Here is a 25,890-nt window from a genome sequence, read left to right as displayed (position 1 = left end):
GTAAATATTTTTAATAATATTTTAATTATAAATCTTATAATATCTTTTTTAATATATTAATTAAAATTACTAAATTGCTATAAAGTCAAGTCTTTAATCTTAAAAACAGGATTACAATTTTAATGCCTTCCAGCGCCTTACAACCTCCTCCCGCTCTCCCTCCGTCGCTCTCTGCCAATCTTCATGGCCCTGTCTTAGCCTGATCAGCAACAGCTCTGCTTTTAAGCGCGTCGTTGTATGCTTCATCATTTCCTTCTCGAGACCCTTCAGAGCATAACCTGGAAGGCCAAAGCATGCTGTCACATGATTAGCGACTTGTGTTTCTGGGACTCAGGGGATGACAGTGAACTTACCTGCACCCAAGTTACCACAAACTCCAAATCCACCCCTTAGCAAGCCTCTTCCGAGACCCTTTATTCCTCTCGCTTTGGTATCTTCATAAGGCTTTGTCACGATTCCACTGAAAGCATCATAAAAGCCCAAGACGAACTCCTTGCCCGCAACCTTGAGACCACTGCCTAGTCCTGTTATTTCATCGCGACGACGAACTTCAACATTCCAGAAATTAGACGGGGCGTTGTGGAATCCGTTGGCGATGTTATAGAAGAAAGCCACAGGTGCTCTCGCACTGGCTGCAGCAAGGTCGCCTACGTATTTACCTGTCATACGTGTGACATAAAAGACGCGGCCATTTCTGCCACCCTCGTGTGCCCTCCATGCCTTTTTATGCTTCTGGTGAAGGCCCGTAACAGGTCGACGCAGTTTTGGAGTAAGGAAGACGGGCTCGGCGCCATTGAGTGTCTTGGTTGCCATTTTCCGTGCCAGTATTTCCATGTCTTTCTGGTTTGCACCACGTGGACCTTTCCGGAGACGTGCCTCTCCCGTCTTGGCTTCTTCGGGATCTGTCAGGGCCTCTTCTTGCGTGTCGTTGATACTGGAGCGCCTTGTCTTTCCACGACCAGGGGAATTTCTTAGGCGTTCAGCATAATCGGATGTGGCAGTTCCTATGGCTGAGGCGAAGCCTGACACTGCAGCTACGGCACCGACGAGAGGGTACTCGGCTCCTTCGTCCACGTACCAGTGTCTATGTCGGAGTAGCTTCAGGTTCTGGGACTGCAGAAGCCCAGCATCTATGAGACAACCAACGGCGAAACCACTGAGATGCGCTCCTGACTTGCGATCAAGCCAGCTCGCCAGTCGGTCAGGACAAATATCGCAACGAAGGCTGTCAATGTCCAGACGGTCCTGAATATCCTGAGCTGTACCACCAGCTCCATCCTCTTCGCCAATCTGAATAGCCATATCCTTAGCGACCTCTTGCACCTCTGGCTTGAGAGCAAACTTGATACTGTCTGCCAGTATTTCCGCAGTTAACTCCTTGTAGGGTACTGATACGGGCCCTGCGCCAGCGCGAGCCATCATCTGACCCCAGAAAGGCTGGTCCCCGAAAAAGGGAACGATAACAGTTGGACGACCGGCCGCTATACCGGCAGCGGTGGTACCGGCGCCACCGTGGTGAACGACAGCTGATACTCGTTGGAAGAGCCAATCGTGCGGACAATTCCCGATGAGATAGACGTTGTCGGGGACTTCGCCAACTCCGACTCCGCCCCACCCTTTCGACACGATCGCCCGAACACCCGCGAGCTCGACTGCCTTCAAGATCATATTGGTGAGCGCTTGCGGATCCTTGACCACGATTGACCCGAATCCGATATAAATTGGTGGAGGTCCTGCTTCGAGAAAGTCCAGAAGGTCTTTAGGGGGCGTGTAAGAGCTGGCGAGTGGTAGGAAGGAAAAGCCAGTGATATTCAAGTGATCGTCCCAGTCAGAAGGCTTGGGAATCAATGTTTGTGACCAGAGATAACTGTATGGAATGCGAAGTCTGGAGAGAAGCTGGAATCCCCACATCGGACTAATGGGGTCGAGATGAAGTGTTTGACGGCGGAACTTGTTGATGAGGTCGCCCAATCTAGAATTGTCAGTCAATGGCTCGAAGGCAGACACAGATACTCACCCTTGCCATGTTAGAAGCTCCATCATCATGAAAGAGAGGTAGTTGGCGACCTTGGCGTCGGCATCTCCGTAGCTCATAGCCGCCAGAGGATGAGGGAACGCTTTGGTAGGTGACCAGGGCATTGTGAAGACCATGTGCAATGGAATGTTGAGCTTTTGAGCGCAGTGAATGTGGCCCATCGATGGAGGATTGGCGATGATAACATCCGCAAGGAATAGATCATCCACGTTTTCCACGGTAGCCGCTTTCACAGGGTCTCCCATTCCATCGCCTGCCTCGATACAACTCCTCCAGGTACCAGAGATAATCTCCATCATTTCTTTTCGTCTTTTGCCGACATCGCCTTCCTTGAGACTGTCCTTGTTTGGTAATAATCCAGGGTTCTTTACCATGTACGCCATGAGAGCTTCGGGGTCTCCTCCAATGTTGAAGAACTCAACACCTTGACCTTCCACAAACTCCTTGAAACTAGCATGTGTGCATATTCGTACTCGATGACCGTAGGGAGGCTTCATCAATAATTGTGCGATCGGAATGAATGGTTGGACATCGCCTCGAGAGCCCACGATATGGATGGCAATATTTAGTCGGGGACCTTCGGCTGGCTTCTCTACACCCGGGAGGAAAGCGACAGTGCTTGTTCGACGCGGTTTTGACGGCTTGGGCGGTAGTAAATGCTCTGAATCTGCACCGTCGGCTGCGAATGCCTCTTTTAGGTGTTCGCACCATTGGGCCAGGGCTTGGGGAGTGTCGTGGAATTGAACTTTGACGCGACCATCGTCGATGACATTGCCTGAAGGGCCATTGTTGGTGTCACTGTCATCAATCGCGACATGGCCGAGTCCATGGGACTTGATGCGACTGAGGTCCATCTTGTAGGGCGTGTAGTGGGAGGAGGATGAAGTTTGAAGAGGTCAATTGAGGCACACACGCTCGTTATCGTTCAAGGCCAAAGACGTTGAGATTGACAATCCATTGCGCTTCAAGTCGCTTGTGGGGTCGAGGTAAGATTTAAATGTTTGGACCTCTCCATCTGCTAAACGTTAGCACGATGCAATGTCAGACGGTAGAGGAGATTGACTGGCCAGGGATTGGTTTAGTCTGGTCTAGACCCAAACTCTGTCTGACCCTTTGCACTGGCTTTGAATAGTGATCAACTGCCTGCCTCATTTAGTGCTCTAACGTTAGTTGAATTGGGTCTTCCAGCGGTGCCGAGGTGCTGATAAGAGAGAATTGTTTGGAATGACTCAGGTTCTTAGTGGAAGAACCTTGTAAGTATCACATGAATAGGTACCAGCTGAGTCCGGCGATCCGAATAAATTCGTTTCTGTTCATTTTGTCTCTGCCTTACGTCATTCTACAGCTGTTTCCGTACCTCCCGGACTCAGGGCACCTCATCTACAGGGGCTAGTCCCGGCTTCTAGATGCCGAGTCGCATTTGGTCGTCCAAGGCTATTTTTGTGCCCCTGTTAATTCTCTGCATTATCCGTAAAGTTCCCTCCAATCCGCTTCTGCACTTCAACGACGTTACCATAACCCCGACCTTTATAGGCTTCGTAGGCCAGCCTATGAGCGTGTATTCCCTTTGAGAACAACGCTCGTTTATCTTTCCATCCTGTCAAAGATCGCAGCTTTTCACTTCCTACCCATTGACTGAAACTGAAGACGAAATGCAGTCCTGGTGGAAATGATGCCTCTGCCTCAGATGCTGGGACGAATTGAACGCCTCCGTCAAACCCGTACTCTTCGGCTACAGCCTCTGCAACCTCCTTGAGGGTCTCATAGCGATAGCCAGATACATTGAAGAACTGGCCACCTACAGCTCGTCGATCCTCAAGTTCCGCAAGAGAAAGATAGGCCTCGCCGCAATCATCAACGTGAGTTGCGTGCATGATGCTATCGGGATCTCCCGGAATCCGAAGAACCTCGGATCTTTTTTCTCGCTGATCAGCAGTATAGTTGAATATAGCACCGTAGTAGCTGTTTGAATATCCAAATACACATGTTGGTCTGATGACCGCCGCGTCGAAGAGCTCCGTGTAGTCGAAGACCCTGGCAGAGTTCGTTGTACGTTCTTTCAATATCTCGGGTGCATTCAGAGGAGACTCTTCAGTATGAGGCGCAAGGCCAGGTGTGCCGTGAAGACCAGTCATTCCGTAGTCTTTGCAGCCAGACGACCAGAGAACTAGAGGTCGGACTCCGTTTTCGTTGCTCTTCTGAGCCAATCTCTTCACACAATCCATAACCTCTTCAAAGTGTGCAGCATAGCCTGGGATCTTTTCCGTGCAGCTGACGATGGCATCGAAAGTGTTGACCTCTTCGAAAAGTGTTTCCAGGAAACTGAGATCAGTAAAAGATCCCACTACTGGAATAATTTCAGAGAGTGCAAGTTCCTCTTGAGCTTGTGGGTTTCGGATGAGACCATAGGTATTCCAGCCTGCTCTTACAAAGGCTCGACAAACTGCGGAGCCGATATAACCATTGGCTCCAGTGACAAGTACGTTGCGGTGTCTGCTTCCAGTCATGATGGTGGTGATTGTCTGATGTGAGAAATGAAGAGTTGATATTCACCCGCCGTCCTGTGAAGCAATTTGAGATTAAATACCGTTTCAACAATGTTCAGTTCCATTAACAACTTTAGAGATTATATCAGCTGAAGGATGCATAACGTTACGATAACGTTAACATAACGTTGAACGGCTGCTACCTTGAATACCATGTCTTCTCCTGGTTTTGGAGGTTTTGTTGCCTTGATAAGAGAGCATTGTGCACTGCTCTCGAGACAGCCTTACTCATCCCAATTAACCAGTTTTACGGCTTCGTTCAATGAGAGTATACGTACCTCACTGTTCACGTAAACGGTTCGAGCGATAATGGGCACAAGGCATGTAACTTGTAAGTCTATGGAATCATGTTGGCGACAATTGGCACCAACTCAGTGTTCGTGACGGCTTCAAACCGAGAGGACGAAGGAAGTGAACAATAGATTGGCAGTCTCTACAGCTGATACAAGTCCAGATATATTGAAGTACAAGGCAAAAAGGCGAGATATGCAAAAACATACAACAGCGGGGATTCGCTGGTCGTCACCGACCCAACTACTAATCCGCCGGTTAGTGGCTTGACTATGGGAGAGCGGACGGGATCCCGTATTTTCCACTACCTTTGGTTGTATGTGCCTATTGGTTTAGCATTTTGGTATATGACCACGACTGTGTGAGCCCTGAAGGTTGCCAGGATGCTGGGCAGACTCACTCCTAAGCCACGATAGCATCTAGTTGCCGATGCGCTCCTCAAATGCCATTGCTCTCAATTTGCCCCTAGCTTAGTATCTGCCGACCTGTCACTGCAAGTGTTGCGCCGTCCCAGTGTTGTTGGGCGATACGTTGCGCAATGAAGGCGGTTCTCCAGCCGGCCCAAGATGAGAGATAGAGTGCTGAATGGAGGTCGCTTTCGACGATGAAGTCGGCTCGGTTGATTGGAGAAAGAAATCGCGTCTATATTTTGTATCTTCTAAGCCCCTCTATTGCTGGACGGAGGCGAACGCCCTGCTTATCGCAAGTCCGGTCGCAGGATACGCCATGATCTTGTCATGGACTCCGTACTTTAGAATCTCGAGTCTAATGTTGCCCTTGCTGGTAGGCCATACGGTCATTGAGCCCCCTGCTCCGCGGCTCTTCTCGAAACTGCTAATCCTGTTGAGGAGCTCCTCATCATTCTCGGCCAAGTCCTTGACTCCCTCTGCAGCACGGACGGCTTCCCTGTAAAGCTTGATTGAATGCTCCATGGGGATATCGGTGTCATCCTCGGCATGTAAAAGGGTGACATCGTACCTCTCAGCAGCCTTGACGAACTCGCCCAGTCTATACATGTTATCCCAGGTACTGGAGAGTTGTCGGGCGAAGAAAGCAAATAGCGGCTTCACCTTCGCTACCGGGGAGAGCACAGGGATAAAACCGCCAATGCGGTACGTGGCCGTCAATTGGGGGACATCGGCAAAGGTAGCTGTAATCACCAGGCCAGCGAAATGAACGGAGGGTTTCTTTTGGGCGAGCTCGTTGACAAGAGCGATGGCTACCGCTGATCCCAGGCTTTGGCCAAAGATGACAATGCGCTCAGGGGGGATGCCTGCAGTATGAATAGCCCAGTTGGCAACAGTGACAGCATCCATAATGATACCATCTTCACTTGGCGAGCCGGTTGATTCTCCATACCCACGGTAGTCGAATGTCAGAACGTGGGTGTTGATGGGATCAGCTGAGTAGAGAGAGCGGTAGCTATCAGGGCGCCAACCACTGGCCATGGTTCCACTGGTGCCATGGAAGTAAAGCACTAATCGAGCATTTGGGTTCTCTTTTAGTAGGCGGAAGTTCAATGTTTCTTCAAACTTGTCTACCAATCCGCCGTCGGGCCCTTGGGCCAACAATTCTTCTTGGTGTGACTCGTATGTCGCTAAAGGGAGTACATGCCATGTGTGCAGCTTGACTCCGTCCGGCGTTGAGATGTAGAAGGGTGTAACTTGGTGATGAGCGAATCCAAATTGCTCCGGTGTATTAAGATCCTTGAACCACGTCAAAGTAACTTTGTGGAGGTAAATTGCGTGAGCTTGTAGAGAGGGCGCAACGACCAACGCTCCCAAAATACTGAAATACAGCATGGCTGGAACGCCAAGTGTTAGACCAAGCGCCAGCATCGTCGGCCTCAGGGCTGAAGATGCCGCCATTTTGGTAAGAGGCCAGTAAAAGAGACAGCAACAGACCAAGTTAAGTAGAGAATGGCCCAGGGCTGCAGGCAAACAAAAGCAAATGTTTTGGTTGAAGTGTCAAGATGCAAGAAGTAACGCACCTTGAGATGTTGGCCGTTATCACATGGTGGAGTTTCAGGCGTCACGTAAGCAGCCATGCCCCTGAAAACTCGAGGGACGGGCGCTAAATCAGCGGATTACAACACCTCACTGGCCAATTTGGTGGGGGACACATGCTAAATTTGACTTCAGGCTCTTAATATATGCGGCCCGTTCCTAGATGGAACCAACACTCTTAAGAATGACAACGATTCATTGGGTTGAGCATGATGCTATTCGCGTTGTTGGTACGCAAGAAACTATTCATGATGCTGTACAGTCGAGCTGAAATACTTTGCTTCCCGGCATTAACTACAACGACCATGCCTTTCTCTATCACATGTTAAGCTCTAACCATCGATATCAAGTTCGCTGAAGTTACGTTACCTATGAACGGCACAGAGACCAGCAGATCGACGGAAACTGAGTTCGTGGGCTGGGTCCCCGAGGATTCAAACCGCGGCACATGGTCTCTTATCACGTCTTGCCTATTCACCATCGCCATCTGCACGTGGACGGCCATTCATCCACGTATTCATGTCTCTCGTCAGCTTCGGCATCAGCACAAGTTCTACCAGCTTGTCAAAGCCGTCCTGGCACCTGAGATGGTATGCCTCGAGTCTTTGCAAGAGTTCTTACAAGCTCGCAAAGCTGTCAGACGATGTGCTGCCACTACGAACAATGAGTTCAAGACAGTGCATGGCTTTTATCTCTGCATGATGGGTGTCCGCTATAAATCTGGGCATAATGGGGGTTACCGAACTCTCTGGCCTGGCCAGTATGCCTGGCTCTTGAATAACGGTCTGGTATCATGGCAGGATCATAAAAGTTGGGGCCTTGCTAGGGAAGAGATCGCTGATAAGAACAAGGCTGATGGTCTGGTGAAACTGGCCGCTCTTCTTCAGGTCGTATGGTTCACGGTACAGTGCATCACACGCTCAGCTCACCATCTTCCTTTGGCAACTATCGAGACCATGACGCTGGCCTACGTGTTCAACGGCCTAGTCACGTATGCCTTCTGGTGGGAGAAGCCTAAGGATATCGTCACCGCCTCGTTCGTTAGCTTGCCAGAAATAACCCCTCTTCAGTGGGAGAAGTTCGAGAGTCTGGTAATGGAAAACACCTATGACGTTTCCGATCCCGATCAAAAACAGGACAATTCTATCGCTTGGTACGTTGTACCGCGCGATTATCGAGACGACGAAGTCGGTGTCATGGAGGATCTAGAACGAGATGCAGAAGAAAGCGTTTCTACGACCGAGCCCAAGTCCCAAAAAGTCGAACCGACTGTCACTGAAGTCGAGGCTGACAACGTCATCACTGAATGGGACTCAGGTCTATACATGACAAGATAGTGGCCACTTCTTTGCCTATTAGGGGCATCCTTCGGAGCCATTCACCTGATATCATGGACTTCCTCTTTCCCGTCAGAGGCAGAGCGTTGGCTATGGCGAGTCAGCGCTCTTTTTTCAGTCATAACATCAGTTGTCTGCATGCAGTTCAGGAAAATGAGTCTTACATGGGATGGGCCATTGACTGTTATCAAGGTTGCAAGTCCGTTGCTTTATCTCGTAACACGAGTTGTTATGGCAGTGGAAGCTTTCGTGGGGTTACGAGCTATGGAGCCGGCGACTTACGATACTTATGCACTAACAAACTATTGGTTTCACTTGTTATGATGGAAGTATGAATGAGGCTGCCACAGGCATATAAATTAGTATAAATACTCATTACCCATCTTGGGCCCCAGGAGGAACTTGGGGGCGTCGATCAACAGCTTAGTAAAGCACATACTTGAGTATGAAGGTCCAAGTGAATGTGCTGTGACATGAGCACGGATTGTTGTGCCCTCATCCCGAGGAAGCGTTTTGGGAATGACACCCAGCTGTTCAAGAATTTGGTTGTAATGCTTATACAACGGTTTTCACTTTTTACATAAGTCGCCAAACAGGCCAGTATAGACCGACCGAGACTGGTTGGCCCTGTCGGAAGTGACTGGCCTGCACGCGTTGTTGGTTCTTATCAACAAGATCTCTCGCAACTTGTATGGAAGCTATAACTTTGCATAAATTGCATGCCCCATAGTTTTTCGAGGTTGCTACTTTCATCTGCAGTGCTGATGCAAGTGCTGATGGCCTCTTCAACATCTTCAGGAGTCGTAGCCAACGAGCCTAGATGCGGAGATGCCTGATTTCTCGACGCTTGGTTCTCACGGTAGCGGCCGTTCAGACTTGAACATACCATATCAAAACGCCGGCAGGATGCTCCGGTTTCTCCTCTTACAGAGCGATGATGTTGGGCTCACTGCGGCTCAAGAAGTTGAGTAGACCAACTTTCCCTTGGTAGCAAAGTCCAGTTTCATGGCCATGGACATAACTTGAATTGGTTTCAAACGTCTTTCCGTTTCTTCATAACAGTAAATTCACCCAAACTTCTAGGGCCGATTCCATGTTCGGAGGTACCCTTTCCAGAGAAAGTGCCAACGGGCCTGTTTGAAACACCCTATTCTACGTCATCAATAAAGATGAGGCACAGAATATTATTCTCGGAAATGCCGAGCTTCAAGCACCAAACACGGTCTTCAAATGCCTGGTCTGCCAATAAGATATACCACGAGCACGAGAAAGAAGGGGGAACAAGGCCGGATGCAGGCGGACCATTCCCCTACGACGGCATCTGAAACTTCATCATTAAATAGGTTCCAGAACGTCAGCAAGGCCAGATTATCTTCTAGTCTCGAGGAAACTGTTGTTATACCTTCATTCGAGGCATCACACGTCTCATGACGACCATAAAACTCTGCTGAGTTGAAATTAATCGGGACTTTACTGTGTTCCAACAGGGAGAAGCGAATTTGACTCAGCATACAACAGCAAGGCTACCGTTCTTGAATTCGTGAGGAGGCTCTCGGACGATCTGGAGACCTTTTGCCCTCCAAACACGGGTTCGATGGTTACAGCAATGAGATATCAACCAACGGCATTGCCGGCACCACGACCACGACTACCTATTATTCCTGCTTTTACAGTCTCTCAACTCGACGAGTAGAGAATTTCCGTGGCCTCAATTCCGTCCAACTTCTTGCATATGACATGCCAAGTGGCTAAATACTGACCAAACGTGAGACGAGGGCGACTCAATGCCTTGGCGTCGATGGCTTCGGCAGAACTATCGAGGCACATATGCAAAGTAAGGTCGTAAGGACTCTTTTAACTATAGCCAGAGAGCTTCTGCCCACGGTGTTTCCCACGTCAAGCAACTTTATGAAGCTTTCACAAATGTATCCTAGATCCAGTTCAGGAGTACGACTATGACCTCCCCAAGAGCTCGGCATGGAACTCGTATTTGACATCGTCGACTTTATCGTACTTTAATGGCACATATATTGGGTAAAACTAAGAACTCTACTGTTGATTGTGCTGGACCGAAGAGGATGCAACGCTTGAGACAAGGTAATGACGCTACTAGCGGCTCAATAGATACACATGTCACTCGGGAGTATTGGGTATATAAAGCCAGCTTCGGGTTAACTACAAACCAGTTTTCGAGTATGATTGGCAGGGACAGGTATTGGCCAAGTCTTATCCTAATGGTGCTACACAACTGTATAAGTGCCTTAGATATATGCATGGATACAGCGAAATGTACGCTGACGAACCAGGAGGTCGGCGAGAGACATGTAGTGATGCTACGGACAAGCCCAACAACCCTAACTTTGGCAAGGCCGACGGATAGAGATACTTTAAGCACCTATTTGCGTATGATCTCCAGTCGTACACCCTCAGCCGCTACCTTCACCAGTTGGGCCAATCTTCCTCAGACACCAAGTCCTGGGTTCAAGGTTCATCTACTACAGCATAGGGACTAACTTGTGTAAAATCTTGACACCATTTCCAACGCGATCAGTGGATGCAACTGTGAAGGTAAGCGTCTCAAGAATTCACAGATCGGAAAGACAACCGTGAAGACGGTGCGTATGATCCATCAGGCAACTCCTCGCCAAACCGGGCACAACCATTTCGTACAGAGACAACTGGGCAACTGGAAAGCGAAGTGCCGTAACAGCTTTCGATATCCTGCATGATAGACGTGAGAGGGCAATCCGCAGGAACACTGGAGCTTCAAGTTTACAACTCAACTATAACTCTGCCCCTGTAAGATGTAAAACAACAGCCATGACAGGCGCACCAGATGGCAAAACAGTGAAACCAGAGGAGCCTGGAAACGGGGGCTCCCTCTTGATAATCAGCGATGACTATAACGTTCAGATCAAGAAGGGCGTCTCAAAGATCATCACGATAAAACTGGTTCTTGTTAGTATCTGGATCGGAAGCTGCAGCAAGACAGTCTCACACAAGTCTAGGGCACACGCCTCTAGAAACGCCCGGGTCTCATCAGCCTTTTTGAACGGTGTCAAAAGGGAACGTAACACATCAATTCAAGGGCGCCGATGGAAGTCTCCTCGAACCATAGTTCACGATGACTTTGGAGCATCCAAGATCAAGAGAGTGCAGCCAAGCGATACGAGCTCTCACTAGACTTCAACGTACTAAAGTAGAAATCCTGCTGAAGGCCCCGAGCTTTATGACTTCAGATCCAGATCCTTAACTGGCCGCTGTACCACGCCTGATGACATCCTGGGGCTCGAGGGCATCGCCAGGACTGATGGGCTCAATCGACTGGCGTTCGGGAACAACGACTCGAGGATTCGTACTGATACTTCCGGGCATTGGTCGTTATCAGCTACACGTGGTGCTGTCCTCGGCGCTGCCTCCGTCATTGGAGTCATTGCCCTCACGGTTGCCACACGCCCATCCGTAGCTGCTGGAACACGATCAGTGGATGAAACTTAAAGAGTCCCCTAAGCTTAAGCTAGACTTGCCTAAGCATTTCCATCGCTTGCGGCTGAGGTCCTGAGTTTTCTTTCATCTCCTGGCCATGGTGCTCGTTGATGCGACTATCAGGGGAGCCATAGGTGCTTTAGGGGCAATGACTTCGCTGGCCAATGTGATGAGCGCATCTAGACACCTCGGACAGGCAGTTGGATGGATAATTGCCACTACAACAGAGGATGTCATTAGTGCGGTACCAATTCTCAGCAGTAAGACCTTAATCAGCGCGATATCGTCGCTGTGGACGACCGTGGCATGCAATGCAACTGAGAGCAAGTTCCACGGCACCCACTTCAGTCTGTATGAAGAAGCAGGCACGGCGTTTGGACCTGGCGCCGCGTTGGGCGCTCTCGGAGGTCTTATCTCAGGCGGCTCGCATCTGATCAGGGGAGGAGAATCGGCCGTGGCACAGATTTCGGCCCAAAGGTTGAAGAAGAGATTGAAGGGTGGCTTACGCATAGGAGTAACGCTCAGTCTTTGCTGTCGCCAAGAGCGAAGACCTGCCTCACAGAGCTAGAAAAGGGGTGTCTAAGGAGAGGATGGACATGGCCAGTCCGTATCAGGGGCAGCTGAGCGGAGTTTCAAGGGCTTGTCGAGCCTAATTGGGCCCAGTGGTATTGTTGGAACTCTGTACAACGAGTAGGTCAAACATCAATCATTTGCTAATTATGCGCAAGATAGTAGATTGGACTCCAGTGGCAGTAGAAGTAGATACACGGTCGTTACATTGACTCGAAGGACGGGTGTCACTTGCTTCAGCGCATACACGAGCGAGTAGAGATTTGGAATAGGATCAGGGATCTAGTCAGCGAATCAGTAACTTGCTCCCGCCAAACTCAACAAATCACTTAGTCTAGCTTCTGCCTCCATGTCCAGCATTGCCGGTCTTGTTGTGATCTACACTCTTCATGGTAGAGACTGTCATGCAGGGTAATTTACCCAAGACTCCATGACGACACATTATCTTATTCATAGGTGTATTGTGCTATCACAAACCACAACATCATACAATGACAGCATTCTTCCTACCTCAAATCAGCTGGAACTCAGCGGCTCGCACACCATGTCCTCCGCTTGAACGTCATGCTCGCCCAAGATGCATCAAGTAAAAGTCAAATGCCATCCTCCCACCGCAATTCTGTTCAAAAGTCCACCGAAACTACAACTTGACCCTCCAACGCCTGAAATGAGTTTATCCTCTCCAGTTGTGCTCTCAATACTTTGGCACGTGTGTCTCGTAGAGCTGATGGGTGCTGTTACATCAGGTGTGTTCCATGGGATGTAGCCACCTATTCCTTGGCTCCTTCATTTTCTGTGTTACTCTTTCGGCGCAGATGCGGCAGTGGCATCGCGACAACGCCGTTCTAGACGTTGGTACGATCGCCTAGTGGTGCAGGCGTTTCCTTCAGGGTTTGAGTTGAAGTGGGTAGGTCAAGGACTTGGGACTCGGCCTCTGTGGCAGCAAGATCCGGGGTTGCTGGCTCTTCGCCGTTCTCGTCGTCGTTGCCTTCGTCATTGTCCTCTCCGTTGCTTTCACCGTTGCTCTCGCCAGTGCCTTCGCCAGCACCCTCACCCCCCATCATGGCAGCCAATCGAGCTGCACGACCTTCCTTCTTGCGAGGTACGGGAGCTATAAAGTCAGCACATCAGTCAAAGAAGTTAAGCAATCTCGTGTCACTTACCTCGTCCATTCTCCTGGACATAAAATCGTCTCAGCAGGGCGACGGCCTCATCGCGACCCCATCCACCCTCAATCTCGTAGCCAGATTCGAGATTTCCACCGTCTCCTCCACCAGGAGGGTACGAGACGCCCAGTGTGCCGCTTCCATCAGGAAGCTGCGCAGGCTTTGGTGTTGGGTGTGCGCTGGCAGTCTGGCCATCAGCGCTGACAGGAAGCGAGTTGGCATGAATACTGAAGACACCACCTGTTCCGCCGAATTTGTCGTTGACTGCGCCGAAGTAGACCTTCTTGATGCCGAGTTGTCGCAAGAGAGAAGCACACATGACGCACGGCTCTACTGTGACGTACAAAGTGCTCTCCCGAATGATGGATCTATCAACTCGCGCATCAGGGTGACACTTCTGACCATAAGGGTAGAGGTGGCCCTTGGATCCATCCTCATTGCCCTCATCGGCTGGGCTTGACTCGACAGAAGATGCATCAGAAGCTTCAGGTGACTGATTCTCGGGCTTGGGCTTCAGGTAGGTTGTCCTTGGTCCATTCTTGGGAGGGTAAGAGAGTAAAGCGCCGAGGGCCATGAACTCAGCATGGCGAGTACCATTTCGAGTGACGTTGGTTGCATTCATGCCTCGAGCAATGACCTTTCCATCGTGAACAAGAACACATCCCACGGGTGTTTCGTTTGTTCTGAGAGCAAGTCGCGCCTGAGTTGGAGTTAGCCAGAGGTTAAGGGTCGCAGGGGATACACAGTCTCGGTAGAGGGCGGGAGACGGTTTGCCATGTCCAAGTGTATTGATTGACCTACCATGTCAAGAGCTTCTTCAGTGAACTTCATGTGTATCGCTCGCTCCGCTATGACAGCTGGGTCTGTGTAGATGGGGACACCAGGTACAGTCTCAACGGCGGGAGCTGCATCGTCAGCAGCAACAGCAGGGGCAGTGGAAACGAGGGGCTTGGGGGATGTTGCGACGGCCTTCTTTTCTCCGATCTTCAGACGGGAGAGCGAATCTGATAACTGGGCCGTGCTGGGCGGTTGGTTCTCCTTGTCTACGATCCCCTGGGGGACGTGCTTCTGAGGCGACGCCATATCGGAGGCAGTTGCAGATGTTTCGGTATCGGTGAGAGCGTCTTGTTGATGGCGATTATGATGTTTTGTAGATGAAGAATCTGGGTTTGTTTTGTTGCTTTTCTCCCTCTGAATATTACTGTCGTTGCTGGAGTTGCCCCTGCCCGTTTGATCAGTGTCACTGGCACTGGCACTGTCAGTCTCGCCTGGAAGAACCCGCCCAAAAAGACGACGAAAGGCCTTTGCACCTGCCGCTTTGGCCGGCGAAAGACCAAGTGACTTGAAAACTCCCATGTTTGGCTTTGTCCCCTTATTTGAGCCTCCTGTGAATACCTTCACTCCCTCCCTCGCCTACTCACTCACTCACTCACAATCCTCCAGGCTTCACTTCAATCCTCCTCTTGACTTCTCAGTGACAAACCCCTTCACCTTCGTACCCTCGTTATCGTAAATCCCTTCAGTCTTATCCAATAGTTTCCTTCTCTTTCTGATTTTTACTTTTTTCTTCCTCGACCCTGGTCCTTTGTTCCTCCGTCTGGAACAATAGGCTGACACCAAATGTCGTGTCAAACCCAAGTAACACAGGCCTTGGTGTATTAACAATTCGGACAATGGATAACAATAATCCGATGAGCTTAATCAGAGCTCACACGAGACCTGCCTAACAAGAAGACTCAAATGATAGACCAGAAGTTGGCTGTCACTCTAAGCTCATCGCCAGATGCAATCGCTAGATTACAGGCAATCGATCGTACAGTACAGATGCCACGGAACAAAAAAGGATCAAGGTATCGTCGTGCTGTGTCTTCCTACGATCCCAGAAACAAATTAATGAGAGACAAAAAGAGTAAATTTTCCTTTTTGGCCTTGAATAGATGGCTTATCAAAGTTTCCCTCCACCAACCTTGAAAAGGTAAGAGAAAGAGTTCAAGATACTCTTGTCCTTCATCAATTTGAGAGAAGATTTCATACTTCCATTCTTGCGCTAATCCCTGTTTGATCCACCGTCTAATACACATGACCCGCCTTCTTAATCGCTCATCAAATCACAGCCACCCAGAGTTTACGGAACACAGATTCAGAATACGGTGGTACCGTCTCCGTCACAGACAACCAACACAAACTTTGCTGTTGGTGGTACTCACATCACCTGGCAGGGCAGCATAGATCGCATCACCGAGGAACAGATTTTAAATATTATACGGCCTTGGAGGCCAGTTCAATTGATTTTGGGCTCGATGCTCGCTCTATAGCAACAGCCATTCCTTGTTAAGACCGGCGCAACTGCGCGGCCATTCACTCCCAATGCTAAATGCAATAATAAAACAAATAAAAAAGGGTGCAAGCTCTATCATGACTCTAGCCAAAAGCCTGTATACCAACTCCATTCATTCCACCTGGTGCGCAACAAGGATTCATCGCTACACAGCGATGAGACTTCTGTTCATCGAGACCATTCGACCGACTGACGTCTTGCCGTTTCGTATCGAGCTCTGCATTCCGCAGACCTTTCGCTGACTGAGTGCAGCGGTTTGTGTCTGCTGCTCCCGGTATTTGTCTTGGATGGCAAACTGCTGAGAGACAAAAGACCAAACGGTCGAGGCGATCAACATCGCAGCAATAGATGCAAATGCTTCCATGCTTGACTGGTCAGGTTGAGTGTCCGAGCCAGTCGTCTGGTGAGCTGGCACAACGGGCGCGGGAGAAGGTTGGGATATATCTTCCGCCACATTGTGAGTCTCTGCATCTTGAGAAGCTGGTTGCTGTAGGCCGCCTTGCGCATCGACACGTTGGAGAACCGCTTGGGCGGTCACAGTGTGATTCTCGGATGTTCGACAACCGGATGAATCTTCTGTGCCTTCCGTCACGATTGGTTGATAGCTTGATTGTGCTATCGTCTCTGTGGACTGCGTGCCCAGTGTCGTGGTAGTAGTGGCGGTTGTAGTGGTGGTAGTTGTCTCTAGTGGTAGAGACTCTGATTGTGCTGTTGTTACTCCGCGGGCCTCGATAATATCGCGACTAATTGTCACCTTCTCCGAAGTTAGTTGCCATTCCATCAGAAGCGAGATGATCAGTGAGACACGTACGTTACTATTCGTGGATAGCTGAGAGTCCACAGAGGACAGTTGGTCAGACACAGAGCCTTGCGCGTCACGGTCTGACAGTGAGTTGGCGCTCGAGCTCAGGAGTTGCGAGCCGAGACTAGACTCTGGGGTAGCGGCGTAATACTCCAGGCCAGCTCCAGGGTCGCGATAGACGTCTTCGCGGCCGAGCTGGCCATGGGTAGTGAGTTGTTGAGGTGCGGATGATGGGGCCACAGAAAGCGATCCAAACAGATCGCCATTCAGGTCGCCGCCGCCAAGTTCGCCGCCACTACTATAGAAGCCACTCGAGGGCTCGTTTGGCGGTAGTGGGTTCGGTGCTGGTGACCTAGGCTGACTAAGAGACTGCTTGGAAACTTCAATCGGGACCATACGCTCATCTTCAGAGAAGACTGACGCAGGAGAGTACAGGTTGAAGTCCACATAGTCGTGATTGGCTTCGGTCTGGTTGTATGGCATATACGCCGCAAGATCCGTGAGCCCTGCTAGGTCCTCGTCGCGTGGACGACGGAGTAAGTCTTGGTCTGTCGTGGGAGTAACAGGCTTCGTAGAGTCCTCAGAGAGGAAGGAGGAGGATCCAGGAGAGAAGTAGCCCTCGGGGTCATTGAAGAAGTCGTAGTTGTCATCCTCAGCGGGGAACTGAACGAATTGCTCCCATGGCTCGACTCCCTGTTCTGCAGGAGCAGCCAAGCTGTCGAGCTCGGCTGAGAAGTCTTGCTCGGGGAATGTCAATTGCGTAAAGGCATCCTGAATAACAACAGGAGTGGCCTTGGGTTCTGGAGCCACTGTCTTCGACTTCTTAGTCACCTTGGCAGGCTGAGCCGCTGTGCTGGAAACACCACGCTTCTTGTGGCTAGGATCGCAGCGAATCTTCTTCTTCTTGCAGCTGTCGCAAGCCTTGATGATTCGCATGAGATGTGCGTGATCTCGCTGCTCCTTTGTCTTGGATCCTCGGGAAGCAGAGTTGGTCACATCACGTCCATCCTTGGTCATGATCTTCATGCCAGGGAGGTTCGAGAAATCGGTGGCCTGGGGGCTGGAGGTTGACTTGGGAGATGAGCGGCGAGAAGAGCTTGAGGTGTTCACATTGCTCCAATCCCAGGTAGAGGTAGCGGGGCTGGTGTTGAAAGAAGATCCATAACCAGAATCCTGAAGGGGGCTGGCAGTAGCGGGAGAGTCGGCAGCAGAGTAGATAGGGTAGAACTTGAAGGTCTGGCCAGTCAGGTGAGCATACTCAAAGTAGTCGAGAGCGATGCTGGCCCGCTTCTCCTGGTTGGAGGCGGGACCAGGCATGTAAGCATTGATCATCTCATCGAGCTCACGGGTGCCGATGGCAGGGAAGAACTGGAGCTGAGCACCGAGAGTAGGCTGGAAAACCGAGAATCCTTGAGGAAGAGTATTGCTGTTGGACGCCATTGCAAGCACAAAATTTCCGTTCAAAGTTACTTGAAAAGGCGGAATTTTGAAAACGGTAACGGGGCCTTGGAACTGCTGGAATACTCTCCAAATCCGATATCCTGGAGAGCTTTGGTAGGTCACGTCAGATGGCTAGACACAACTGTGTTAGTCGATCGGTGCATTAGGTGTGACAGGTTCGGATAGTTGCTTACTCCGACCTGCTTACTCTCACGTGAAGCGTTCGGGTACTTGTCAAAGAGTCAAACGAGAGACTATGGTGTTTTGAGGTCGCTCGAAATGGGACGTGCAAGTGAGGAACAGGAAGAGTGCGCCAAGAGAGATGCGTAGAGTCTTGTTTCGTTGACACGTATCAGATTGAAGTGAAGGGGGATAGAGAGATAGGCAAAGCCTTGAGGTACCGAACTTGTCGCCAGTTTCGGTGTTGGTCTAGCGTGTGTGTTGTGTTTTTGTTTAGTGTACTGTAGTACTGAGAGGACTATTGCGATACAAGATACTCTCTTGATCGAATAATCGAATTAGTCGTGATAGTAACGAGGAAGAGGAAGTGAAGGAGGAAACGCCTGAGGCCACGGGGGAGGGCGTCGTCCGAGTATTTCACTGTCTGTTTGATGGAAGCCGCAGGTGCCCGGGCGGAAGCATGGCGCAGCACTTGGAGGGAAAGTCAGAGTGGAGGAGATTGAGTCTTTCGGCGTGCTCGAAAAGGCAAAGCGCGACAAGGCAGAGTGACACCGAGCCACCAATCAGAGCCCTGGACTTTTGTAAGATCCGCCCCAAGAGATATGCCCATTGGTCAACCTGACCCACCATCTGCACCATCAGAGCTAAGACTTCGGCGAGAGAATAGCATTCTTGGTTGGTCAATGCTTTCAAGCCCGCATACGAGGATGACTCAACTTCTGCGACCCCAGATTTGAAACTCGTTCGACCCCATGTGTTAGTTACACTACGGTTAAGTCGGAGGCCCAGCCATTGTTGGTTGAGTGATATCTCGTCTCAATACCTAGGTAGTCTCAAGGATCATCGATCAACTGGGGAAACGCCGAATCATCATATCATTATTGTGTAAACTACCTATTGACATCTCTTCAGTTATGACTCTTCGTTCTTCATACCACGTAACTTTATCTCGTCTCACACTGCGTGGACATTCTCATATGAGAAGATAAAGCCAAAATGCAGAGGCAAAGGCAAAACTTAGAGTGATAACTCTAATCTTGTACTCTCGTCAAAACTTGAAGTGTAAAAACCCGAGGCAGATCGTAGCCTGGTCTTGACATAACAAAACTCGTGATAGCATTGTTGGCTCCGTTTTGAACGCCAGGTGAGTTGGTCCATCAGAGACACAAGACGGGCCCAGTAGCCTCTTATATATTCCAGTGGAACCAGCAACATTGTGCCCAACCGTACTTATCTGGGCATCAAGTAAGCAGACGCAACACTTCCCAGGATCCACACCTTGTCCATCTCTTAGTTCACGACACCAGAACCAAAATATTGGCCGCGTGAACCATGCCGAGAAACAAAACAAGGGGGTGCTGCGGGGGTAGACACCATCCTAAACTTCGACTCATTCTGATTGTATTCATCAAACGTCCAAATAGGAAATCTAACACCATAGACGCCAACAGAGGGCCACATTAACGCCTGTAGCCCATTCCGTTCCCCAACATGCTGATAAATCATCAAAACCTTAATGGCAAGGCGCCGAGATGACTCTATCGGCGACTCGTAGATACTTTGTGCAGATCCACTGCTGTGAGCTTCTTGCTCGCTATGCTTCTGTACGCACAACTGAGGCACTGCAGGCTCAATCGCTCACAAGGATGTTCCGGTGATTCCACAACAGGGCATGTCTGCAAAGACTGTGTAGAACTAATCTGTCAGATGGCATGGCTTGCTATACCATCCAGTGTTCTTGTTGCTCAAGAGTTTCTGTACATCGTCATACCGTTGGCGAGCCTTTGAGGTGAGCTGGCCGGCAGATCGGATCAGACAACAGAAGTAGTTGTCGTGATCCCTGTTTACTCAAACAACAAGTACAGGCCCAGAGGGTCAACTCGTTCAGAGCATTTCCTTGCAATCATGCGCTTGTGCTCCGCCTGTAGCTCATGGAGCTCATACGCCCGTATAACTGCTTGGCATACGCGGCCATGCTCTGTTTGTGCTGCAGCTAGAGCATCCATATGGTTCAGCTCATTATTTTGCGAGTGGAGAGAATATGAGTAAAGCTGAGAGTTGACAGCTCAGACGGGGAGGTAAAGTCCGGATTACTGACGAAGAGGTCCGTGTGAAAGACAGAAATGTCAAAAGTATTCACAGGTAGTGTCGGGAGAAATATCGTGTCAGACAAAGTCAGTAATCCCCGGCAACGACGTAGTTCTCGGAAAGATCCTTCCTACAAGAATTTCTCTGTAGACACAAGTAGACAAAATGAAGCCGCGCCGTATCATCGTCGAGGCATTCTTCTCGTAGGTCTCGTCATACCTAGCAGATCCTCAGCATGCCTGCTCCAAGCACCACCATTTGCTCTGCAGAACACCGGCAACTCTGATTGAGGCACATTATTCAAGGGGGCAGCCATCTTCTTTGGCGGCTGCGCCGGAGCAATGCGAGACGAAGTAGCAGGCTCAAATTGAACCAGTGTTTGGGGCGGCAACCCGGCCGCATCTTGTTTTCTTGCGGCTTTCCTACCTCTAGTCGCAGGGTTCACAATGCGCGGTCGTTGCTTTTCTTGTTGTTCTTTTCCATTGACTGGTGGCTGTGCTGCTTCGAGCCTTTTTCCACTCGTTGAGGGGGCTTTTGCTTCAGTGTTTTTATCCTTCGTCGATGGTTGTGCTGTTCCTAGTTCTTCTTCACTTGTCGCTGGCTGTACTTCTTTGGATTCCTTTTCTTTGGCTGAGGATTCTTGTACCTTGAGGACCTTCGAACCTGATTTGGATACGCTGGTTTCCTGCTCGTGCACCCTCGTTGCTGGTTGACCTATTGCGGGCTGTGTCGCGTTCGTCGGGGTTGGTACTATTTCGGTCTCCCTCTCTTTTTCTTGCAACGCAGGTTCTTCTGCTTCAGGTGCTCTACTATTCGGGGAGCGCGGCACTATGTCTGGTTCCTTCGTATTCGCTGAAGACCGTGATGGTCCGGGTATCTTTGCTTTTGTTGGAGGTTGCTCCTTTTCAGGCTCTTTCTCATTCATTTGTAGTTGTTCCACTTCAACTCTGCCATCGACAGACTTATGGCTTTCTGATGTCTCTGTTGTGTCGCGAGCTTGGACTGGAGGCTTTTCAGCTACTTTCAAGTCGTTGCTTGGCTTTTTGACCTCAGCCAGCTCAGCATGGCCGACGTTGAACCCACCCATCGAAAAGTCTTCATCTGGCACAACAAAACCAATAATTTCTCTGCTCTTGACGCTTTTCCGTGACATCTTGGTGATACGTGGGCCGGAACTGGACTTGGGCTCAGGTTTTCGACCAGCTTTCGATGCGAGAGACAAGCCTTCTTCATCGTCAGATATTGCTGGGGAGTCATATGCTGAGGTTTCGCCCTCGTTATCGCTGAGCACGACAGGGGCTGCCCTCTTTCGTGTGCGTCGGCTTGGATTTGTCCGTCGGCGAGGGGGTGTAGGGGATCTCCTCTCTTCAGAAAGCTCACTGGCTGAAATTGCATCGTCACTCGGTAAAAGTTCGACCTCTGGCTCTTTCAGGGCCTCGGATTCATTATCTGAGTCCTCCTCGCGGGCCGCCTCTTCTGTATTCGGGCTATTAATCGCGATTGATTGGTCATCGAGCTCCTCCATGGAGTGATGAAGCTCACTCGGTTTAGCTGAGTCTTGCCGCTTTTTGGAAGCGGTCGTCTTGGTCGTAATCCTCTCAATTGCAGGGGGTTCTTCTGAAATCGAAGGCGCGCGGGCGATGGTATGTGATGTTTTTTGTATATCACTTCCAGCTCCTGATGAGGGGGGAACTGATCTTCCTGCTGAGCCTAGTCGACCTCCTTCTCTCCTTTGAGCCAACATGAGCAGTCCGCGCCGCTGCCTAGATCTGATCCTGAGCTCTGTCCGCGGTTCCTTCGCAGGAGGAGGTTTGTCTGTATCGGTTTCTGTTGCGGATGCCATATCGGTACTCAGTGTTCGCTTCATTCCATTGTGATCCGCCGTGCTCTTCTCTTTTCTTTTGGACGTTTTTGAGCTCTCGGGGCGGTTTCGGGAGGTCTTTTGATGCGGTAACGCCTCCACATCCTCGTCTTCATCTTCATCGACAACGATGGGCTGTTGGGCGACCCTCCGGGCAGACTCCTTTGCAGGCCTTTGTATCGCTGGGGCAGAATCACCCCTTGCCTTCTTCGGGCGTGGTGGGGGGTTATCCGCAGGTAGCACCGGGGTTTGGTCCAAGGCTGGAGGATCCTCACTTTCCGCCAACCACATGAGAAATGCTTCGTCGTCGGCTGCGGGTGATTCTTCATCGCCTTTGTCAGATTCAATTGTTTTCGACGACGGTTTGGGCGCAGATGTTCGGGTTTTGGTTGGTCTGTCTGCATTGGTGTCCTGATGTCCTCGGGCTTTGCGTGAGCTATTCGCCGCTGCATCACTGCGATGTTTGGGTGCTGCGGGCTCTTGGGTGAGAAGTGAAACAACCTCGTCTTCGGGAGGCGGTTGTCGAGTTTTCACTGGCTTTGGGGCTTTCGCACGATTCTTCAACAGAGGTTCTCGAATCCGAGGAACTTCGCTAGTCCGATTGTGCTCATTACCAGCCAGCAGCTCCTTTAACGATGCCCGTTGTGTAAGAACTCGGCGGGGTGCAGCCTGACGAGAAGCGCTGGTCTCCGCCTCTTCAGGGTTAGGAGAGAGCGGTGGTGATTTCGAGCTTCTATCAGCACGCCTTGATGTGCCATCTCGTGAGACAGGTGGTGCGACTTTTGGTCTTGCTGCAGCCCTGTCGTGCAATGGTTGACTTCGAACTGGCGGTATTGAAGACGAGAACGGAGTGAGAGTTAAAGCCGTTCCAAACAAAGCCCGGGCATGCCCCATCTTACTCGGAGGCGACTCCTCTCGTCTTCTCCTTTTGCTCGGCCGTGCGTCTTCTGATGGTGAGTCTTGCTGCTGACCTGGGCTCTCGGCCATCTTGCGCTGCTCAAATGGCGAGTGGGGTGAAATGACGGCCCTCCCAATTCTCGAAGCTCCTCCAACAAGATCGTTAAGCGGGCGATGTCTGAGTTGAAAATGAGGGGCATTCTGGTCGTTTCTTGGTGTTTGAGTTACTGCTGCAGTCGATCCTGGTGTTCGTGTCGTCCCAGCATTTGTCCGGCGCTTCTCAACTTCTCTTGCGCGCTTATCCAGTAGCTCTGTCAGGTCCTGCTCTCGTTGTCCGGTGCAGTCCGAGACTTGCACAATGGCTGCACCACGATCCAGCTCAAACTCATCGCCAGGCTCTAGGTGGCCACCTTCTTGCCAATGAGCATCGCCTATGAAGTGGTTGCGATCATCATACACCATGACTCGCTTGTTGAACGTGTGATATTTGAGCACTCCATCCTGCCACCTTTTTTGCTTTCTCTTCAGATCGTGTGTGAAGAGGCAAATGAAATCCACCACGATGGCAGTCGTGGGAATGGAACCAGAAGTCATGCTTGGCGACAAGATTGGTTATGACTTCTCGAGTTCATAGAATAATGACTCCTTCAACATTTCGATGTCATAAAGATCGTTTAAACGTGCTGCTGCACATGAAGTACACAAAAAGACAGGGTTTCACTAACACGAGGGCGGAACGCGTAGAGTTAAATTGAATTGGCTCTAACGGCAGGCAAACGCGAACGCCAGATCACGTGCTGACTCAACCAGCTCTTGCTGCCTAGAGTGTTGCCTACCCTGCACCTTGGCTGGTCAGTCCCAGGCAGCACCAAAGAATTTGAACCCGGTGCATCATTTACAGTAAGTTTCAGCCCAAGCACACGTGTATTGTTGGGACGGTACGACTTTTCGGCACGAAAAATGTAACAGTCTGTTTCTTTATTCCGTTCTCTTGCCATGCATTTGCAGGGCTTTGCAGACTGCAGTCATACGACATTATAAGTGAGGTCTTATTAAATGTACACGATGGAGCTGGCATGGAAGGGAAACAGTTCAACGGGAACAGTGTCTTCAATGGTACTGCGTTATCATTACCTAGTCCCACCGTCTGACATGCTTGCTACATCAAAAAGTACTATCATCTCCTCTGTTACGGATCACTTTGACATCACGGAGAACAGCATATACTTATCTGCGGAGATGGGTGGCCCGGTGGTCACCATTTAGTCCTTACAAATGAAATGTATTCTATGGGTATCATGCCTCAACACGTACAGTATCAAATTGTACCAGAATGCAGCTAAATAACACGCTGAATGCCACCTAGGAGGAATATCAGGCCACTGATGGGCTCACCTCCAACCAACGCCCTTTGTCAAATGAGAATAACAAGTCCAGCCAGTTTCGATGCAAGAACCATGCTCAATCTGTATGCATATGCCACTCTATCTCAATATCCCAACACAGTAACTGGTAAGAGAAAGAAATTTGTGATATGTTGCCTTTTTTTTTTAGCGACTCATGTAGTCACCACCAGCGGCAGCTTTTTCAAGCTCCATGGGAGTGATAGGACCGGGACTTGATATGGGAGCAAGTCTGGGGGATAAGGGCCTCTGATAGCCGGGAGTAGCAAAGCTCCAGTCCCGGAAGGGAAGGTCATTGAGTGACAATCCAGGCTTGTCGCCAGACTTGGCCGAGCTACCAATGAATTCATTTGCAGCCATACTTGTTTGTGTAACCATATCGCGCTTGTACTGGATCAACTTGCGACGAAGCTCGCTGTCGAGTTTCGCCTGGGCACTTGCACTGGAATCGGATCCAACATTGGAGGATACGCTTCCAGACAAGGGAGGTCGAACTGATTGGGCGCCATATTTCCTTTCGTAGTTGGATGGGTAGTATTTGCCCATGGGGACAGGCTGGTCATGGAAGCCTGGAGCAAGGTAAGAGGCGACGGGAGTGTTTGAGTGAGACATGACTGCACTTTGAGCTGGATGAGAAGTGGGAGAGTCGGCGTAGATTGGTCCAGATTCAGAGATGAGACGACTCATGCGAGTGTCGGGATGATGCTGGAAAGGGTGTGGCCGATGGACACGACTGTTGGGATCCTCGTGAAGTGGGAAGTAACCTCTGCAACGGTGTTAGTCCACGTGGTAAAGATGAATGGAATGGAATTGACTGAGAGAACACGGGAAATGGATGGATGGATGTCTTACCCAGGAAGGTCACCTCTTGCTGATAAGGGTTCGGGAGGCGTGCGTGCGGGAGCGGAAGTGAAACGTCTGATTTGAGGTAGATCGATAGCTATAGGTCGAACGTGGCTGCGGCTGCGCGGGGTTGAGGGAGCAGATGGAGGAGCAGATGGAGTGCCAGGAGCAGACCTCTCGTTGTCGTCTAATAAAGAGGGGACATATGTAAGTAAAAAGGGAAGACCAGTAAGAAGAATAAGGTTTACGATGACCGAATGCGTAGTGGCCAAGGGAGGGTCGATGACAACAAGATCGAAAACAGGATAAGTGAGGAATAGCACAGGATATAAGAACATTTTCAAGCAAAAGCCGGTAGTGCACTTCAGGGCCAGTCCAGGCGTCACTCAACGGCCAACCCCGGGATGGTTTGATGGGGGCCACTAGACTACCCCGCGATGGCTGGGAAGTGAGTGTGGGGAGAGCAACGAGTAGCGCGATAAAGCAAGGCCCATCATCCCGGTGCAAGAGACATTTTGACTCGGAAATGGTTGAGAAGAAGGTGGAGAAGGGGCAGATGATTTGAAGGGAAAAGGAAAAGGAAAAGATGAGCGAAATAAAA

At 50.3% G+C, this 25,890-nt stretch overlaps 9 protein-coding genes across 9 annotated transcripts; 2 read left to right on the top strand and 7 right to left on the bottom strand.

Moving 5' to 3' along the window:
* Positions 1–111: 111 nt before the first annotated feature.
* Positions 112–2,889, bottom strand: FTJAE_7938 (sterol glucosyltransferase; the record flags this gene model as incomplete). Its single annotated transcript, XM_037354703.1, has 3 exons — positions 112–296; positions 354–1,972; positions 2,018–2,889. 3 exons carry the CDS (start codon positions 2,887–2,889, stop codon positions 112–114), a joined length of 2,676 nt encoding a protein of 891 aa, XP_037205026.1.
* Positions 2,890–3,486: 597 nt separating this feature from the next.
* FTJAE_7937 (uncharacterized protein) lies at positions 3,487–4,542 on the bottom strand (the record flags this gene model as incomplete). Its single annotated transcript, XM_037354702.1, has 1 exon — positions 3,487–4,542. One exon carries the CDS (start codon positions 4,540–4,542, stop codon positions 3,487–3,489), a length of 1,056 nt encoding a protein of 351 aa, XP_037205025.1.
* A 998-nt stretch (positions 4,543–5,540) lies between these two features.
* On the bottom strand, positions 5,541–6,740 carry FTJAE_7936 (monoacylglycerol lipase ABHD12; the record flags this gene model as incomplete). The annotated part of the gene is made up of 1 exon (XM_037354701.1): positions 5,541–6,740. The coding sequence occupies one exon, from the start codon at positions 6,738–6,740 to the stop codon at positions 5,541–5,543; it is 1,200 nt and encodes a 399-aa protein (XP_037205024.1).
* A 509-nt stretch (positions 6,741–7,249) lies between these two features.
* On the top strand, positions 7,250–8,215 carry FTJAE_7935 (uncharacterized protein; the record flags this gene model as incomplete). The annotated part of the gene is made up of 1 exon (XM_037354700.1): positions 7,250–8,215. One exon carries the CDS (start codon positions 7,250–7,252, stop codon positions 8,213–8,215), a length of 966 nt encoding a protein of 321 aa, XP_037205023.1.
* Positions 8,216–11,035: 2,820 nt separating this feature from the next.
* Positions 11,036–11,713, top strand: FTJAE_7934 (virulence plasmid b; the record flags this gene model as incomplete). Its single annotated transcript, XM_037354699.1, has 3 exons — positions 11,036–11,285; positions 11,360–11,414; positions 11,461–11,713. The coding sequence occupies 3 exons, from the start codon at positions 11,036–11,038 to the stop codon at positions 11,711–11,713; spliced, it is 558 nt and encodes a 185-aa protein (XP_037205022.1).
* Positions 11,714–13,116: 1,403 nt separating this feature from the next.
* FTJAE_7933 (TAD2-tRNA-specific adenosine deaminase 2) lies at positions 13,117–14,793 on the bottom strand (the record flags this gene model as incomplete). Its single annotated transcript, XM_037354698.1, has 3 exons — positions 13,117–13,382; positions 13,435–14,137; positions 14,239–14,793. 3 exons carry the CDS (start codon positions 14,791–14,793, stop codon positions 13,117–13,119), a joined length of 1,524 nt encoding a protein of 507 aa, XP_037205021.1.
* Positions 14,794–15,920: 1,127 nt separating this feature from the next.
* Positions 15,921–18,017, bottom strand: FTJAE_7932 (uncharacterized protein; the record flags this gene model as incomplete). Its single annotated transcript, XM_037354697.1, has 1 exon — positions 15,921–18,017. The coding sequence occupies one exon, from the start codon at positions 18,015–18,017 to the stop codon at positions 15,921–15,923; it is 2,097 nt and encodes a 698-aa protein (XP_037205020.1).
* Positions 18,018–20,466: 2,449 nt separating this feature from the next.
* Positions 20,467–23,637, bottom strand: FTJAE_7931 (uncharacterized protein; the record flags this gene model as incomplete). Its single annotated transcript, XM_037354696.1, has 1 exon — positions 20,467–23,637. The coding sequence occupies one exon, from the start codon at positions 23,635–23,637 to the stop codon at positions 20,467–20,469; it is 3,171 nt and encodes a 1,056-aa protein (XP_037205019.1).
* Positions 23,638–24,593: 956 nt separating this feature from the next.
* Positions 24,594–25,627, bottom strand: FTJAE_7930 (uncharacterized protein; the record flags this gene model as incomplete). Its single annotated transcript, XM_037354695.1, has 2 exons — positions 24,594–25,212; positions 25,299–25,627. The coding sequence occupies 2 exons, from the start codon at positions 25,625–25,627 to the stop codon at positions 24,594–24,596; spliced, it is 948 nt and encodes a 315-aa protein (XP_037205018.1).
* Between the last annotated feature and the right edge of the window lie 263 nt (positions 25,628–25,890).

Source organism: Fusarium tjaetaba, assembly GCF_013396195.1.
Source record: "Fusarium tjaetaba strain NRRL 66243 chromosome Unknown NRRL66243_c0000163, whole genome shotgun sequence".
Classification (NCBI taxonomy): Eukaryota; Fungi; Ascomycota; class Sordariomycetes; order Hypocreales; family Nectriaceae; genus Fusarium; species Fusarium tjaetaba.
Note: the sequence above shows the minus strand (reverse complement) of the source record. Positions and strands in the feature narration are given on the sequence as shown.